The sequence below is a fragment of the Balaenoptera ricei genome, chromosome 19 (genome assembly GCF_028023285.1).
Source record: "Balaenoptera ricei isolate mBalRic1 chromosome 19, mBalRic1.hap2, whole genome shotgun sequence".
Taxonomy (NCBI): domain Eukaryota; kingdom Metazoa; phylum Chordata; class Mammalia; order Artiodactyla; family Balaenopteridae; genus Balaenoptera; species Balaenoptera ricei.
In genome coordinates, this window is record NC_082657.1 from 49,136,252 (window position 1) to 49,154,229 (window position 17,978).

Here is a 17,978-nt window from a genome sequence, read left to right on the forward strand (position 1 = left end):
CCCATCCATAGATGAATGAAAATGCAGTACATATACACAGTGGAATGTTACCCATTAAAAAAGAACGAAATCTTGCCATTTGCAACAACACGGACAGACCTAGAGGGCATTATGCTAAGTGAAATAAGTCAGAGAAAGAAAAATATCATATGATCTCACTTGTAAGTGGAATCTAGAAAATAAAACATATGAACAAACAAAAACAGAAACAGAATTACAGATACAGAGAACAATCAGGTGGTTACAAGAGGTGGGTGGGAGGAGGAAATAGGTGAGGGAGATTAAGTGGTACAAAGTTCCAGCTGCAAAATAAATGAGTCACAAGTATGAAATGTACAGTGTGGGGAATACAGTCAATAACTAAGAAATGTGTTTGTATGGTGACATATCATAACTAGATTTATCGTGATCATTTTGAAATGTATAGAAAAAATCACTATGCTGTGTTAACAGGAACAACATAATGTTGTAGGTCAATTACACTTCAAAAACAAACAAACATGCAACAAACTCACAGAAAAGGAGATCAGATTTGTGGTTACCAGAGTCAGGGAGTGGGAGGGAAGGGGGAATTGGATGAAAGCACTCAAAAGGTACTACAAATTTCCAGTTGTAAGGTAAGTAAGTACTAGAGATGTAATGCACAACATGACAAATATAATTAACACTGCTGTATGTTATATATGAAAACTGCTGAGAGTAAATCGTAAGAGTTCTCATTACAAAAATAAATTTTTCTATTTCTTTAATTTTGTATCTATACGAGGTGATGGATGTTCACTAAAATTATTGTGATAATCATTTCATGATGTATGTAAGTCAACTCATTATACTGTACATCTTATACAGTGCTGTATGTCAATTACATCTCAATGAAACTGGAAGGAAAAAAAGAAAAAAACAAACAATGAATTGGCATCTGGCAATAAGCCCACCCAAGCACACAAGAGGTTCCAATCCACTTTTTAGTACCTCACTCTTAAATATGAACAGCCAAGGGCCACGAAACCTTTCAGAAAAGCCTCTATTATAAAAATAGTTTAAATCTAAGAAATAGATAGAAGGAAACAATACAGAAACAAGAAAAAGTAAAAAGGGACTATAATATTCTCAGAGTTAGAAGACATTGTAGCCATGAAACAAAAATAGACTATTAAAAAAATACATATTCAGAGACTTAAAAAGAGCTCTCAAAAAATAAAAACAGGGCTTCCCTGATGGCGCAGTGGTTGAGAGTCTGCCTGCCAGTGCAGGGGACACAGGTTCGGGCCCTGGTCTGGGAGGATCCCACATGCCACGGAGCAACTAGGCCCCTGAGCCACAACTACTGAGCCTGCGCGTCTGGAGCCTGTGCTCCGCAACAAAAGAGGCCGCGACAGTGAGAGGCCCGTGCAGCGCGATGAAGAGTGGCCCCCGCTCGCCACAACTAGAGAAAGCCCTCGCACAGAAACGAAGACCCAACACAGCCAAAAATAAATAAATAAATTAATTAATTTTTAAAAAATAAAAAAAATAAATAAAAACATACAGAAGACAAGGAAATCTCGTAAGATAGGTTGGGAGATAAGACTGAGACAATATCCTAGTGAATAACTAGCAAAGATGTAGAAAATAGGAGAGAAAACAACTCAACTGAATTTGTACCTGAGCAGTCAGTACCACATCCACGTTGTGGCAGGCAATTTCTCAGTGAATTTTTCTGTCTCTTCTACCAGACTCTAAGCTATAAGAGTAGGGCTGGTGTCATATTTTGCTCACCACTGTGCTTTCAGTACCCACCCAAGTCACAACATCTGCTCAATAAATATTTGTGGAATGAATCAATGAAGCAAAACATCCGTTCCCTTAATGTTATTTTAACTTTACTGGTTTACAGTTGTATAAAAACTCTTCTATTTTTATATACTTAAATAACGTTACAATAAAAATAATTTAAGACAAAACTATGGGGTATTTGTAACTTTGCCCCTTAGAAAAATTACTCAAGTTGGGAAAACACTGTTCTGTTCCATGATATAAGGCCTGAAAAGGAGGAAGAAACAAGTTTACAAAGCCTTTTCAAAGGCAGCATGAGAAGGGTACAAAAATACGTGGTCAAAAAAGCAGAAGTGACTTATGTTAACCAACCTTTCTAATAGGAAAAACTACATGCAGCACTGAAACTGGTTGTACTCACAATTTTCAACTCAGCCACTTCTGACTGGAGACGAGGAGCAGCCCAAATCAGTGTAGACACAGATTCAGCCAGACCAGAATCTAACTCCCTAATTAAGGGAAAATAAATAAATAAAATTTAACATTCTTTCAAACAAACAAAACCCCATCATCTGTATCACATACTTGATAGCCTCTAAGGCAATTTCACAAATATCACTGGATTCTCACAATAACTCTAGGCTTCAAGCCATTTCTGTCATCCTATTTTGGAGGGGGAAACACAAACTAAGTAACAAGCCCAAGGTCACAAACTCAGGAAATGGTTGAGCCAAGACTCAAACTTAGGCCTCTTGATTTCAGATTCCAAATTTTCTTTTCAACAGTTGTCTACATTGAGATCAGGCCTTCAAGTGAATAGCAGGAAGGATGTTGTTGGGTATGTGAAGTGGTAGTCCCTTAGTGCTATCGCCCTATGTGTAGGAAGAGACCAGTATTACTACTCCTTTCTCAAATTCCAGAAGTGATTTGACTTAGGTCTTCAAATCAAAATACCTTACTTCATTACAGTTATACAAGATGAAAAAGTTCTAGAGGTCTGCTGAACAACACTGTGCCTACAGTTAAACAATACTGTATTGAGTGCTTTAAAATGTTTAAGGCAGATCTCATGTTAAGTGTTCTTATCAAAAAAAAAAGGGGGGATACAAGGAAATTTCTGGAGGTGATGACTGTTTTCTAACTTGACTGTGATGATGGTGTACAGGTGTATGTCTATGTCCAAACTCGTCAAATTGTACACATTAAATATGTGAAGTTTTTTCCTAAATCAACTATACCTCAATGAAGCTTAAAAAAAAAAAAAAAGACAAACCAGCTTACTTCATAGACTGGATGAGGCCAAACCGAGCCAGCAGCAGGTCACAGTACAGCTCCAGGATCTCCATGGCCTCCACAAGGTAGTCTTCTCGAATAATGTGCTCCACTCGGATTCGAGCTCGTTCATCTTTCCCAGCAGCCAGATAGTCAGCAATCTCTTTCCTTGCTTTCTGGGCCAGTTCCGCTAAAGCACAAATCACACTCCAGTCACAAAGTAGTAGTATACTGGGCCCTGGCCTGCAGGCAGACATCCACCCCAAAACAGAAAAGTGGGTGTTTCTACTATATCCTAGCTCACCCTCCTTTAGCAAATTTAGTCTCATCTCATCTAGTCTAGAATTTGCTACCTCGTCTAGATGAGAATATTGTTTGTGTAGCCAGAAATTTCCACCTATGGAGTCACGTTACCTATTCCATAGCAAGAGTGTGTTCCTTTCCCTGCAACAAAGTGATTCAGTCTAACTAGTCACAAAGGACAGCAGAAATGTATCCAAAACCTAAAGGATATGGGATCCTTAAGACTTCATAGTGCTAGCCTGAAAGAGCCAATATTGAGGTGCTAGGATTCAGTGATGTATTTTGGGAAAGAAAATACAATGCAATCATGCATAACTCACTTTTTTTTTTCTCCAATAGTTTAAGACGGTTTATGACTAATCTCAAATTGACTCGTAAACGCTCAGCTTTAAATCCAGAGCCCAGCATGCTGTGCTGTTCCTCCTGGAAAAAGATAAGAAGCACAATGACTACTTTCAAGTTAAAATTAGTTCAGGAACTAAGACCAGTTAGAGGGTGGATTATTTGACATTATAAACCAGAGTAGTTTTCTAATACAGGTAAATATAACATGATCTGACTCACATTTTTTACAGGTCATTTGGCTGTTGAGTGGAGAACTGATTGGGGAGAGATAACAATGGAAGCAAAAGAACCAAGAACAAGGCTATTACAACAGTCCAAACAAAAAATGAAAATAGCTTAGTCTGCGATAGTTAGCAGTGGTGATGGTAGAAGTGATTGGATTTGAGATCTATTTTGAGCACAGAGATGAAAGAACTTGGTGATGGATAAAATGAGTATCTATCTCTGTACTGGTGTAGGAGTGGGCTGATAAAAACAAAGAAGCAGGAAGGCCTCCTACTTCTCCCCCAAAAAAGATAAGAAGTAGTGATAAGAAAAGATTATCAAATTTAGAACTAAATTCAAAAATATTATCACCTTAATTCCTCAAATCCTCCTACTAAGTCTTAGCCTTTGGAAAAAGCTACTGTCCAAGATCACAGAAATATCATTAACATCTACCCACACACAAAGAAATATACAAAGAGGTAAAAAAGTTAAAAAAAACTGGGCTTCCCTGGTGGCGCAGTGGTTGAGAGTCTGCCTGCCAATGCAGCGGACACGGGTTCGAGCCCTGGTCTGGGAAGATCCCACATGCCACGGAGCAACTGGGCCCGTGAGCCACAATTACTGAGCCTGCGCGTCTGGAGACTGTGCTCCACAACAAGAGAGGCCGCGATGGTGAGAGGCCCGCGCACCGCGATGAAGAGTGGTCCCCACTTGCCGCAACTAGAGAAAGCCCTCGCACAGAAACGAAGACTCAACACAGTCATAAATAAATAAATAAATAAATAAATGTGAATTTCTTTAAAAAAAAAAAAAAAAAAAAAAAGTTAAAAAAAACTGCTCTATAAAATTCAACAACAGGGATAAACAACAAGGTCCTACCGTATAGCACAAAGAACTAAATTCAATATACTATGATAAACCATAATGGAAAAGAATATTTTTTAAAAAAAGAATGTATACACATATATAACTGAATCACATTGCTCTATAGCAGAAATTAACACAACACTGTAAACAACTATACTTCAGTAAAAAAAATTTAAGAACAAAAAGCAAAATAAAATAAAATTCGACAACAGAAGCCTATTATTTACTAAGACTTTTACTGAACAGCAGAGTTATAGTCAACAAAACTACTCCCTCCACCCATAAGACTTTAGGGTATAACACTGTGCATTGACCACTGTGCACTCTGTATCAAGACAGCACTATTTCTCTCTATTAATTATGGACCTGAACTTCAAAACATGTAATATCCAAACAAAAGCTAGGCCTAACAAAGTAACCGAAGGACAGACAAACCAAAAAACATACCCAATGTAAGGACAAACACTAGGAATAGTATGTCTGCCTGTGCATAAACCACTAATAGAAAACATCAGATATATTTTCCTTTTGTGAAACTGCCTGCAGAATCCTTTATACTTCATTTAATAATTAACCCAAGTCCCAGTTTACAATGGTAAATATCTGGGATCCATTATAATACTAAATTATGTTCAATCCATTTAACAAATATTCGCTGATTATCTCTATGACAGACAATGGCTAGATGCTGGAGATAAAAAAATTTAGAAGGCACAGTCCTTGTGATCAAAAGAACTTATATTCTAGTGGAAAAAAAACAGCTAAGAATATCTGGCAACTACATTACTATTTGCTAAGAACTAGAATTCTAGAGTAGTTCTCAACTGGAAGTGATTTTGCCTAGAGGGGACGTTTGGGAACGACTGGAGACATTTTGGTTTGTCGTGATTTCAGGAGATGCTACTAGCATATATAGCAGGCATCCAGGGATGCTGCCTACATGCTACAATGAACAGGACAACACCCCCGGCCCAAACAAAAAAAATCCAGCCCAAAATGTCAATAGTGTCAAGATTAAAAAACCTATTCTAGAGAAAAGACATGCAACCTGCTCAGGGATGTTACAGAATTCTTTCTAGGAGAAGGAAAAGCCTAAGCCAAGTCCTGAAGGACAAGCAAGATATTCGTAAGGTAAAAAGAGGGTGTGACTATCCCGGGCAGAGGGAGTGATGTGTGTAAAATCCAGGTACCAGAGAGAACAAGAAGTTTTGTGAGAACACAAGTTCAGTACAGTTGAAGCATGGCATTAATTACAGCTTATGCCACATGTCTCATAATCCTAAATTCAAAACTTCAATTCAAAAATTATTTAGATGACGTCAGGTGCTATAGTAGGTTCTGGTGCTGACTAGATCCATACAGTATTCCTGTTCTGAAGGCATTCATAACCAGAGATAGATGGGAATTAGAAAAACAGCCAGGAAAACAGTAACTAGTACTAACATTTACTCTACCAGGCACTTGCCCAAGATCAGCCAGCAACTAAGTGGTAGAGCTAAGAATAAAACCTAAGTGCATCTGAATTCAAAATCCAATTGAACAATCCTAATCATACACTACTACATCATTTTTGGTACTAACAATTGTGATACAATATATATTTTTAACCCCCTTCAACAAATATTTATTGAATGCCTACTATGCTGTGACAGGCCCTGAAGATAATATTGGTAAGGAAAAACAGACATGGTTACTGCCCTTATGGAAGTTTATAGTCTCGTTAGAGAAACTTATCACATCAGTAACTAAAATAACAACTGCAGTAAGGGCCACAAAGAAATAATGGTTCTCTGGAGTTTATTATTATGGGATTTGAATTCTTCAGTGGATACTGTCTCATAGATAAAAGATAACAATACTGGGGGTCTGATACAGTTATAAGTTATGACAGAAAAACATCAAGATTTCTCAGTGGTTCTTAAGTAGTCTATAATCATCAGATGCCATCAATACTTGCAAACAAAATTTTAGTCACATCTGTACTTTAAATATTTTCAGGAGGCTTAAAAACATATACATTTTGACCGAGTAATTCTACTCCTAGAAACTTAACCTAAGGAAATAATCAGCGCTTCATGCACAGAATTTCGTACAAAAATATTTATCAGCACATTTTAAGACCAAAAAATTGAAATAATGAACCATATGAATAATGAAATACTGTTCTTACTAGTTAAACAAATTATATATATTTATGATGGAATTTTAAGTAGCCACTAAAATATTTTTTAAAAAGCATTTACTGGGACTACCCTGCTGGCGCAGTGGTTAAGAATCCGCCTGCCAATTCAGGGGACATGGGTTCAATCCCTGGTCCAGGAAGATCCCACATGCCACGGAGCAACTAAGGCTGTGCACCACAACTGCTGAGCCTGTGCTCTAGAGCCCACGTATGGCAACTACTGAGCCCGTGCGCCGCAACTACTGAAGCCCACGTGCTCTAGGGCCTGTGTGCCGCAACTACTGAGCCCACGTGCTGCAAATACTGAAGCCTGCAAGCCTAGAGCCTGTGCTCTGCAACAAGAGAAGCCACCGCAATGAGAAGCCTGCACACCACAACGAAGAGTAACCCCCACTCGCTGCAACTAGAGAAAGCCCGCACACAGCAACGAAGACCAAATGCAGCCAAATAAATAAATAAAAAGCATTTATTAACATATTTATTAATGATATTAGTTTAAAAAGCATGACTATATATGCAGGATGACTCCAAACTCTGAGTTTAAAAAGAAAAACACATATGTAAAGACAAAGGCTAGACTAAAACAACAAACAAAAACAGATTTAGTTTTTCCTATATGTAAACTCTTTTCAAATCCAAGGAATTTGGACTAACATTAAAGCTAACACTAAAAACGAAATCTACCTCAGAAAGTATATAATTTAGAATTTCTATCAAAAGACAAAGAATAATATAAATAAATTCATTTGCCTCCTTAGAAAAGCAAAATGTTAATTCATCAGTAAACATTAAGAACAACTTATCAGAATAGGTATCTAAAGTGGCTAGACACTGAAAGACACAAAAGTGTTAATGGAAGAGACAGGTTATAAGGGGGTAGCTTTAGCAACATGAAGAAACTCTGGAGGGTGTAAAGACATCTCTATTTCACATATTTGCCTAAAATGGGTCAGCATCCACAAATGCTAGTTTGGGACCATACTGAAACAGCTTGGAAAAGAAAGGAACCCAAACAATCATAAGAATAGGGACTAAGAAGAAAAGTGCTAAAATTCTCTGAAAGAGGAGCTTAAAAATATTTTATGCTGCAAATATAAATCGAACTCTGTGAAGGAAGTTGAAAATACTGAAGTGAGGTCTCTATTTCACTGTTAATCTTTTGGCTGGGAATGTGTGGGGGAGTTTCTCTCCCCTCAAAACCCTACTGTAAACCTACTGTAGAAAGCAGATAAAAATAAACCTAAATTACTAATCTTACGATTCAGTAATAGTATTTGTTCAAATTTACAAAAAGTAAGTAAAATCACAGGGCCCCTTTAAAGGAGTCTAACAATCACGGTGCCAGCTGGAAACACAGTATCCACACCTGGGTAATGCGAGGAGACTTTAATAAAGAGACTACTTACAGGACTTCCCTGGTGGTCCAGGGGTTAAGACTCTGAGCTCCCAATGCAGGCGGCCCAGGTTCAATCCCTGGTCGGGGAACTAGATCCTGCATTCATGCTGCAACTAAGAGTCCGCATGCCCCAACTAAAGATCACGCACGCCGCAACGAAGATCCCACATGCCACAACTAAGACCCAGTGCAGCCAAATAAATAAATAAATATTTTTAAAAAGAGAAACTACTTACAAAGGTGTGGGTAAGATTTAGAGAAACCAACAAAGGACAGTGAATTGCCCCAGAACCATTAACACATCTAGGCCTGAAGGGGCAAGATGAGGAAGTAGAACCTGGAGAGGGCAGCTATATGGAAGGGGCCACCAGACAGGAATCAGGCAGAGGTATGCAGATCACTTGCAGCAACCTGGAAGGGAAGCAGCAGGGGAATAAATACCTAGCCCTCATTCCTCCTGCCGATCCATCTACCCTACAACTGGAAGCCAGAAAGCAAAGGGGCCCACATACACGGTACATGTGAATGAGCCTCCAGGGATGTAGATCAGAGAGAAAAGGATGGTATGTGGCTCTGAAGGAGGAAACAGAAGGTATCCAGCCCAAAGACTATTATTTTTCCACAAGACCAAAGAAGCCAGAACCTACATCTACCAAAGCAACCTCAGGTTTACACCGTACTAAGACTTCAGTTAACCAAGCTAGAAAATTGAAGCTAAATGGCCTTTCTACAATAATAAGTACAGTATAGTGAATATAATTTCAGTTCTTACAGTATAATCTCTAAAGTCCCTTTCAACCCTATGATTCTGCAGGACACTAAATATCCCATTGTACTGAATTATAATATGAAATAGGCAAAAAGGCATAGACAACTGAGATTAATCCTCAAGACATCTCTTGCAAATCTTACTTCTTAAAAGTAACATAATCTGCACACCCATGTTCATAGCAGCATTATTCACTATAGCCAAGCAGTGGAAACAATCTGTCCATTGACAGATGAATGGATAAACAAAATGTATATACATGTGTGTATATATACACACACAATGGAGTACTAATATTAGTACACTCCAATAGTCCATGTTGTAGCACATGAGTTTCTTCCATTGAAGGTTAAATAATACTCTATTCATCTATCAATATTCTAGCAGTATTAGTCTATCATACCCCGAAAGAAATCTGTGCAGAAGACCATGAAGACACATGTATACAGATTCTGTGGTAGTAAGGAGGTGGAGGAATGCTAAGTGTCCATTACAAGAAGACAGATAAAATGTAACAGAAACATGACAGAATACTATCCAGAAATCAGAATTAATGAACTAGCTATACTTAGAACAACATGAATAGTCCTTAAAAAACAGAAGTAAAGAACAGGGTTCTAGGTTCAGTATTCCTTTCACTGAATGAAGCTATAAATCCTGAAGAGCATGTATGGAGCAGCTCTTTGAAGATTCTGAAAAGTAAATAATAGAAGCTGGATGGAGCCCAGAATTTGACATGCCAATAAAGTGGCAGTGAGTTTATCACTTTTTTTCCTCTTATATTCACTGGCCTAGATGCAAGGCAGCCTGAAACCCAGAAGTGAGCACTCATAGAGAAAAGAAGAATATCAAGAGAAGCTCTCTAGTCCTGCCTTGAGAGACCAGAAAGGGGACCCCTGGTGTGGACAGAGTGGGTGAAATACACCAAACGAGGAAAGTCAACTCACTGAAAAGACAACATACATCAATGCTGAGATTATACAGACGTTGGAACTGACAAAACTTTAAAGCAGCTACTATAAAAATGTTGCAGCAATTCAACTACACTTCAATAAAAAAAAAAATTTTTTTTAAAGTTGCAACAGGTAAGGCCAAATACTCTTGAAATGAATAATAGAAAGTCTCAGTAAAGAAACAAAAGACATAAAGAGGAAACAAACTTTTTTTTTTTTGGCTGCGTGGAACCCAGCCCCAGCAGTGAAAGCCACGAGTCCTAACCACTGGACCACCAGGGAATTCCCGAGGAAACAAACTTTAGAAATGAAAAATACATCAAGAGTAAGAAACTTACTGTATGAGCTGGAGAGCAGAAAGAAAATGACAGCAGAAAAAGCCAATACACTTCAAGATAGGTCAATACTACATAACCAATCTGAAAAACAGAGATAAAAAACATTGAAAAAAGTGATCAAAGCCTCAGATATCTGTAGGACAAACAGCAAAGGATCTAATGTTTGCATTGTCAGAACCCCAGAAGGATGGGAGAAACAGTTTGGTACCAAAAAACTTTTGAAAAAATACTGGCTGAAAACTCCCCCAATTTAGCAAAAGACATAGATCTACAGACTGAAAGAGCTCAGAGAGCTCCAAAGAAATGTATGCCTGGACTCATCTTAATCAAATTGAACACTAAAGACAAATTTTTTTAAATACTGAAAGCAGTCAGAGAAAAACACGTTACCTATAGATGACCTATTCAAATAATAGATTTCACATCAGAAACAATGGAGGCCAAAAAGTGCCAAAAGAAAAGAACTGTCAACCCAGAATTCTATATCCAGAGACAATATCCTTCAGAAATAAAGGTGAAATAAGTCATTCTCAGATGAGGGAAAGTTAATAAGAAAACTTGGAAAACTAAAAAAAGGAAGAAATAGCAAATATTTATATCTTATATTACAGAAATGGCAAATACCTGGGTAAATATAATAGATGGTTCTTCTCTGGAGTCTCCTAAAACATATTTGAGGGACACTTCCCTGGTGGTCCAGTGGTTGGGATTCCGCACTTCCACTGCAGGGGGCGTGGGTTCGATCCCTGGTTGGGGATCCTGCATGCCAAGTGGCATGGCCAAAAAAAAAAAATTTGTATTTGACAGTTAAAAGCAAAACTAATAACACTGTCTGACGGGGTTTTTATCAATGTATGTAGATGTAATACATAAGAAAACCACAACATAATAGTATAAAGGGGGACAGGGCAAAGGGACCTATATGTTTCTATATTCCACAATAAGTAATAAAATACTGATTCTAAGTAGATTGTGAAAAGTTATGTACAGCCACTGTAATCTCTAGAGTGACCAGTAAAACATACTGTATCAAAAAACAGACTAAAAAACTTGACAGATTTTAAATTTGATACTAAAGTGTTCAAATAACCCAAAAGAAGGCAGGAAAGCAGAAACAGAAATGAAAAACAGAAAACAAATAATAAATTGGTAGACCTAAAATCAAATATACTAATGATTACATAATTAAATAAAAATGATCTAAACACAAAACACAGAGAATTGTAACTATGTATGGTGACAGATGTTAACTAGACTTTCTAGAATGGTTCAAAAAATGATCCAACTATATACTGCCAAGAAGAAACTCACATCAATACAATAACGTAGGTAGGTTAAAAGTAAAGGATGAGAAGATGGCGGAAGAGTAAGACACGGAGATCACCTTACTTCCCACAGATACATTAGAAATACATCTACATGTGGAACAGCTCCTACAGAACACCCACTGAACGCTGGCAGAAGACGTCAGACCTCCCAAAAAGCAAGAAACTCCCCACGTACTTGGGTAGGGCAAAAGAAAAAAGAAATAACAGAGACAAAAGAATAGGGACGGGACCTGCACCAGTGTGAGGGAGCCGTGAAGGAGGAAAGGTTTCCACGCAGTAGGAAGCCCCTTCGCGGGCGGAGACTGCGGGTGGTAGAGAGGGGAAGCTTCGGAGCCATGGAAGAGAGCGCAGCCACAGGGGTGCGGAGGGCAAAGCGGAGAGATTCCCGCACAGAGGATCGGTGCCGAGCAGCACTCACCAGCCCGAGAGGCTTGTCTGCTCACCCACCAGGGCGGGCGGGGGCTGGGAGGCGAGGCTCGGGCTTCCGTTGGATCGAAGGGAGAGGACTGGGGTTGGCTGCGTGAACACAGCCTGAAGGGGTTAGCGCACCACAGCTAGCCGGGAGAAAGTCCGGGAAAAAGTCTGTAGCTGCCAAAGAGGCAAGAGACTTTTTCTTGCTTCTTTGTTTCACGGTGCACAAGGAAAGGGGATTCAGCGTGCCGCCTAAACGAGCTCCAGAGACGGGCGCGAGCCGCGGCTATCAGCAAGGACCCCAGAGACGGGCATGAGACGCTAAGGCTGCTGCTGCCACCACCAAGAAGCCTGTGTGCGAGCGCAGGTCACTATCCACACCGCCCCTCCCGGGAGCCTGTGCAGCCCGCCACTGCCAGGGTCCCGTGATCCAGGGACAACTTCCCCAGGAGAACGCACAGCGCGCCTCAGGCTGCTGCAACGTCATGCCGGCCGCTGCCGCCACAGGCTCGCCCCGCATCCATACCCCTCCCTCCCTCCGGCCCGAGTGAGCCACAGCCCCCAAAGCAGCTGCTCCTTTATCCCTGTCCTGTGTGAGCGAAGAACAGACGCCCTCAGGCGACCTACACGCAGAGGCGGGTCCAAATCCAAAGCTGAACCCCAGGAGCTGTACGAACAAAGAAAAGAAAGGGAAATTTCTCCCAGCAGCCTCAGAAGCAGCAGATTAAAGCTCCACAAACAACTTGATGTGCCTGCATCTGTTGAATACCTGAATAGACAACGAATCATCCCAAATTCAGGAGGTGAACTTTGGGAGCAGGATATATTAATTTTTCCCCTTTTCCTCTTTTTGTGAGTGCATATGTGTATGCTTCTGGGTGAGATTTTGTCTGTATAGCTTTGCTTTCACCATTAGTCCTAGGGTTCGGTCCGTCCGTTTTTTTTTTGTTTTTTTAACTTAAAAAATTTTTTTTTCGTAATAAATTTTTTCTTAATAATTTTCTTATTTTTTATTTTAAAAAATTTTTAAAAATTTTTTTAATAAATTTTTAAATAATTTTTTTCTTATTTCAAAAACTTAAAAATTTTTCTCTTAATAAATTTTCTTAATTTGTGTATTTTAAAAAATTAATAAATTTATTTTAAAAACTTAAAAAAATTTTTTTCTTAATTTTTTTATTTTTCATTATAATAGCTTTATTTTATTTTATTTTATTTTATCCTTTTTCTTTCTATTTTTTCTCCCTTTTATCCTGAGCCGTGTGGATGAAAGGCTCTTGGTGCTCCAGCCAGGCATCAGGGCTGTGCCTCTGAGGTGGGAGAGCCAACTTCAAGACAATAGTCCACAAGAGACCTCCCAGCTCCACGTAATACCAAACGGCGAAAATCTCTCAGAGATCTCCATCTCAACATCAAGACCCAGCTTCACTCAACGACCAGCAAGCTACAGTGCTGGACACCCTATGCCAAACAACTAGCAAGACAGGAACACAGCCCCATCCATTAGCAGAGAGGCTGCCTAAAATCATAATAAGGCCACAGACACCCCAAAACACACCACCAGACGTGGACGTGCCCACCAGAAAGACAAGATCCAGCCTCATCCACCAGAACACAGGCACTAGTCCTCTCCACCAGGAAGCCTACACAACCCACTGAACCAACCTTAGCCACTGGGGACAGATACCAAAAACAACGGGAACTACGAACCTGCAGCCTGTGAAAAGGAGACCACAAACACAGTGAGATAAGCAAAATGAGAAGACAGAAAAACACACAGCAGATGAAGGAGCAGGGTCAAAACACACCAGACCTAACAAATGAAGAGGAAATAGGCAGTCTACCTGAAAAAGAATTCAGAATAATGATAGTAAAGATGATCCAAAATCTTGGAAATACAATAGACAAAATACAAGAAACATTTAACAAGGACGTAGAAGAACTAAAGAGGAACCAAGCAACAATGAAAAACACAATAAATGAAATTAAAAATACTCTAGAAGGGATCAATAGCAGAATAACTGAGGCAGAAGAACGGACAAGTGACCTGGAAGATAAAATAGTGGAAATAACTACTGCAGAGCAGAATAAAGAAAAAAGAATGAAAAGAACTGAGGACAGTCTCAGAGACCTCTGGGACAACATTAAACGCACCAACATTCGAATTACAGGGGTCCCAGAAGAAGAAGAGAAAAAGAAAGGGACTGAGAAAATATTTGAAGAGATTATAGTTGAAAACTTCCCTAATATGGGAAACGAAATAGTTAATCAAGTCCTGGAAGCACAGACAGTCCCATACAGGATAAATCCAAGGAGAAACACGCCAAGACACATATTAATCAAACTATCAAAAATTAAATACAAAGAACAAATATTAAAAGCAGCAAGGGAAAAATAACAACACATAAGGGAATCCCCATAAAGTTAACAGCTGATCTTTGAGCAGAAACTCTGCAAGCCAGAAGGGAGTGGCAGGACATATTTAAAGTGACGAAGGAGAAAAACCTAAAACCAAGATTACTCTACCCAGCACTGATCTCATTCAGATTTGATGGAGAAATTAAAACCTTTACAGACAAGCAAAAGCTGAGAGAGTTCAGCACCACCAAACCAGCTTTACAACAAATTCTAAAGGAACTTCTCTAGGCAAGAAACACAAGAAAAGGAAAACACCTACAATAACAAACCCAAAACATTTAAGAAAATGGGAATAGGAACATACATATCGATAATTACCTTAAATGTAAATGGATTAAATGCTCCCACCAAAAGACACAAACTGGCTGAATGGATACAAAAACAAGACCCATATATATGCTGTCTACAAGAGACCCACTTCACACCTAGGAACACAGACAGACTGAAAGTGAGGGGATGGAAAAAAATATTCCATGCAAATGGAAATCAAAAGAAAGCTGGAGTAGCAATTCTCGTATCAGACAAAATAGACTTTAAAATAAAGACTATTACAAGAAACAAAGAAGGACACTATATAACGATCAAGGGATCGATCCAAGAAGAAGGTATAACAATTTAAGTATTTATGCACCCAACATAGGAGCACCTCAAAACATAAGACAAATACTAACAGCCATAAAAGGGGAAATCGACAGTAACACAATCACAGTAGGGGACTTTAACACCCCACTTTCACCAAAGGACAGATCATCCAAAATGAAAATAAATAAGGAAACACAAGCTTTAAATGATACATTAGGGCTTCCCTGGTGGCGCAGTGGTTAGGAATCTGCCTGCCAATGCAGGGGACACGGGTTCGAGCCCTGGTCTGGGAAGATCCCACATGCCGCAGAGCAACTAAGCCCATGAGCCACAACTACTGAGCCTGCGTGTCTGGAGCCTGTGCTCCGCAACGGGAGAAGCTGCGACAGTGAGAGGCCCGCGCACCGCGATGAAGAGTGGCCCCCGCTCGCCGCAACTGGAGAAAGCCCTCGCACAGAAACGAAGACCCAACACAGCCAAAAATAAAAATAAATAAATAAATTTTTTAAAAAATATATACATTAAACAAGATGGATTTAATTGATATTTATAGGACATTCCACCCAAAAACAACAGAATACACATTTTTCTCAAGTGCTCATGGAACATTCTCCAGGATAGATCATATCTTGGGTCACAAATCAAGCCTTGGTAAATTTAAGAAAATTGAAATCGTATCAAGTATCTTTTCTGACCACAACCTTATGAGACTAGATATCAATTACAGGAAAAGATCTGTAAAAAATACAAACACATGGAGGCTACACAATACACTACTTAATAACGAAGTGATCACTGAAGAAATCAAAGGGGAAATCAAAAAATACCTAGAAACAAATGACAGTGGAGACACGATGACCCAAAACCGATGGGATGCAGCAAAAGCAGTTCTAAGAGGGAAGTTTATAGCAATAAAAGCCTACATCAAGAAACAGGAAACACCTCGAATAAACAACCTAATCTTGCACCTAAAGCAATTAGAGACAGAAGAACAAAAAAACCCCAAAGCTAGCAGAAGGAAAGAAATCATAAAGATCAGATCAAAAATAAATGAAGGAGGGCTTCCCTGGTGGCGCAGTGGTTGAGAATCTGCCTGCCAATGCAGGGGACACGGGTTCGAGCCCTGGTCTGGGAAGATCCCACATGCCGCGGAGCAACAAGGCCCGTGAGCCACAACTACTGAGCCTGCGCGTCTGGAGCCTGTGCTCCGCAACTAGAGAGGCCGCGATAGTGAGAGGCCCGCGCACCGCGATGAAGAGTGGCCCCCACTTGCCGTACCTGGAGAAAGCCCTCGCACAGAAATGAAGACCCAACACAGCCAAAAATAAATAAAATAAAATAAATTAATTTAAATAAATAAATAAATAAATAAAGGAAGGAAGGAAACAATAGCAAAGATCAATAAAACTAAAAGCTGGTTCTTTGAGAAGATAAACAAAATTGATAAACCATTAGCCAGACTCATCAAGAGAAAAAGGGAGAAGACTCAAATCAATAGAATTAGAAATGAAAAAGTAACCACTGACACTGCAGAAATACAAACGATCATGAGAGATTACTACAAGCAACTCTATGCCAATAAAATGGACAACCTGGAAGAAATGGACATATTCTTAGAAATGCACAACGTGCTGAGACTGAACCAGGAAGAAATAGAAAATATGAACAGACCAATCACAAGTAATGAAATTGAAACTGTGATTAAAAATCTTGCAACAAACAAAAGCCCAGGACCAGATGGCTTCACAGGCGAATTCTATCAAACATTTAGAGAAGAGCTAACACCCATCCTTCTCAAACTCTTCCAAAAAATTGCAGAGGAAGGAACACTCCCAAACTCATTCTATGAGGCCACCATCACCCTGATACCAAAACCAGACAAAGACACTACAAAAAAAGAAAATTACAGACCAATATCACTGATGAATATAGATGCAAAAATCCTCAACAAAATACTAGCAAACAGAATCCAACAACACATTAAAAGGATCATACACCACGATCAAGTGGGATTTATCCCAGGGATGCAAGGATTCTTCAATATACGCAAATCAATCAATGTGATACACCATATTAACAAATTGAAGAATAAAAACCATATGATCATCTCAATAGATGCAGAAAAAGCTTTTGACAAAATTCAACACCCATTTCTGATAAAAACTCTCCAGAAAGTGGGCATAGAGGGAACCTACCTCAACATAATAAAGGCCATATATGACAAACCCACAGCAAGCATCATTCTCAATGGTGAAAAACTGAAAGCATTTCCTCTAAGATCAGGAACGAGACAAGGATGTCCACTCTCACCACTATTATTCAACATAGTTCTGGAAGTCCTAGCCACGGCAATCAGAGAAGAAAAAGAAATAAAAGGAATACAAATTGGAAAAGAAGAAGTAAAACTGTCACTGTTTGCGGATGACATGATACTATACATAGAGAATCCTAAAACTGCCACCAGAAAACTGCTAGAGCTAATTAATGAATATGGTAAAGTTGCAGGGTACAAAATTAATGCACAGAAATCTCTTGCATTCCTATACACTAATGATGAAAAATCTGAAAGAGAAATTATGGAAACACTCCCATTTACCATTGCAACAAAAAGAATAAAATACCTAGGAATAAACCTACCTAGGGAGACAAAAGACCTGTATGCAGAAAACTATAAGACACTGATGAAAGAAATTAAAGATGATACCAACAGATGGAGAGATATACCATGTTCTTGGATTGGAAGAATCAACATTGTGAAAATGAGTATACTACCCAAAGCAATCTACAGATTCAATGCAATCCCTATCAAATTACCAATGGCATTTTTTACGGAGCTAGAACAAATCATCTTA

The 17,978-nt window shown here is 39.1% G+C and overlaps 1 protein-coding gene across 4 annotated transcripts in view; it reads right to left on the reverse strand.

Moving 5' to 3' along the window:
• The window catches only part of IST1 (IST1 factor associated with ESCRT-III), a 39,850-nt gene that overhangs the window by 9,387 nt on the left and 12,485 nt on the right, over nucleotides 1-17,978 (reverse strand). For 3 of the 4 annotated variants that reach the window (XM_059905371.1, XM_059905369.1, XM_059905370.1), the window contains exons 2-4: nucleotides 3,651-3,753; nucleotides 3,037-3,217; nucleotides 2,177-2,264 (exon numbers count right to left, since the gene is read on the reverse strand). In XM_059905371.1, coding sequence (XP_059761354.1) covers nucleotides 2,177-2,264; nucleotides 3,037-3,217; nucleotides 3,651-3,738 — 357 coding nt within the window. In that variant the 5' untranslated portion in view covers nucleotides 3,739-3,753. Of the gene's footprint in view, nucleotides 1-2,176; nucleotides 2,265-3,036; nucleotides 3,218-3,650; nucleotides 3,754-10,387; nucleotides 10,469-11,011; nucleotides 11,140-17,978 lie in introns of those variants that run through there. The other variant, XM_059905372.1, reaches the window with a different exon arrangement.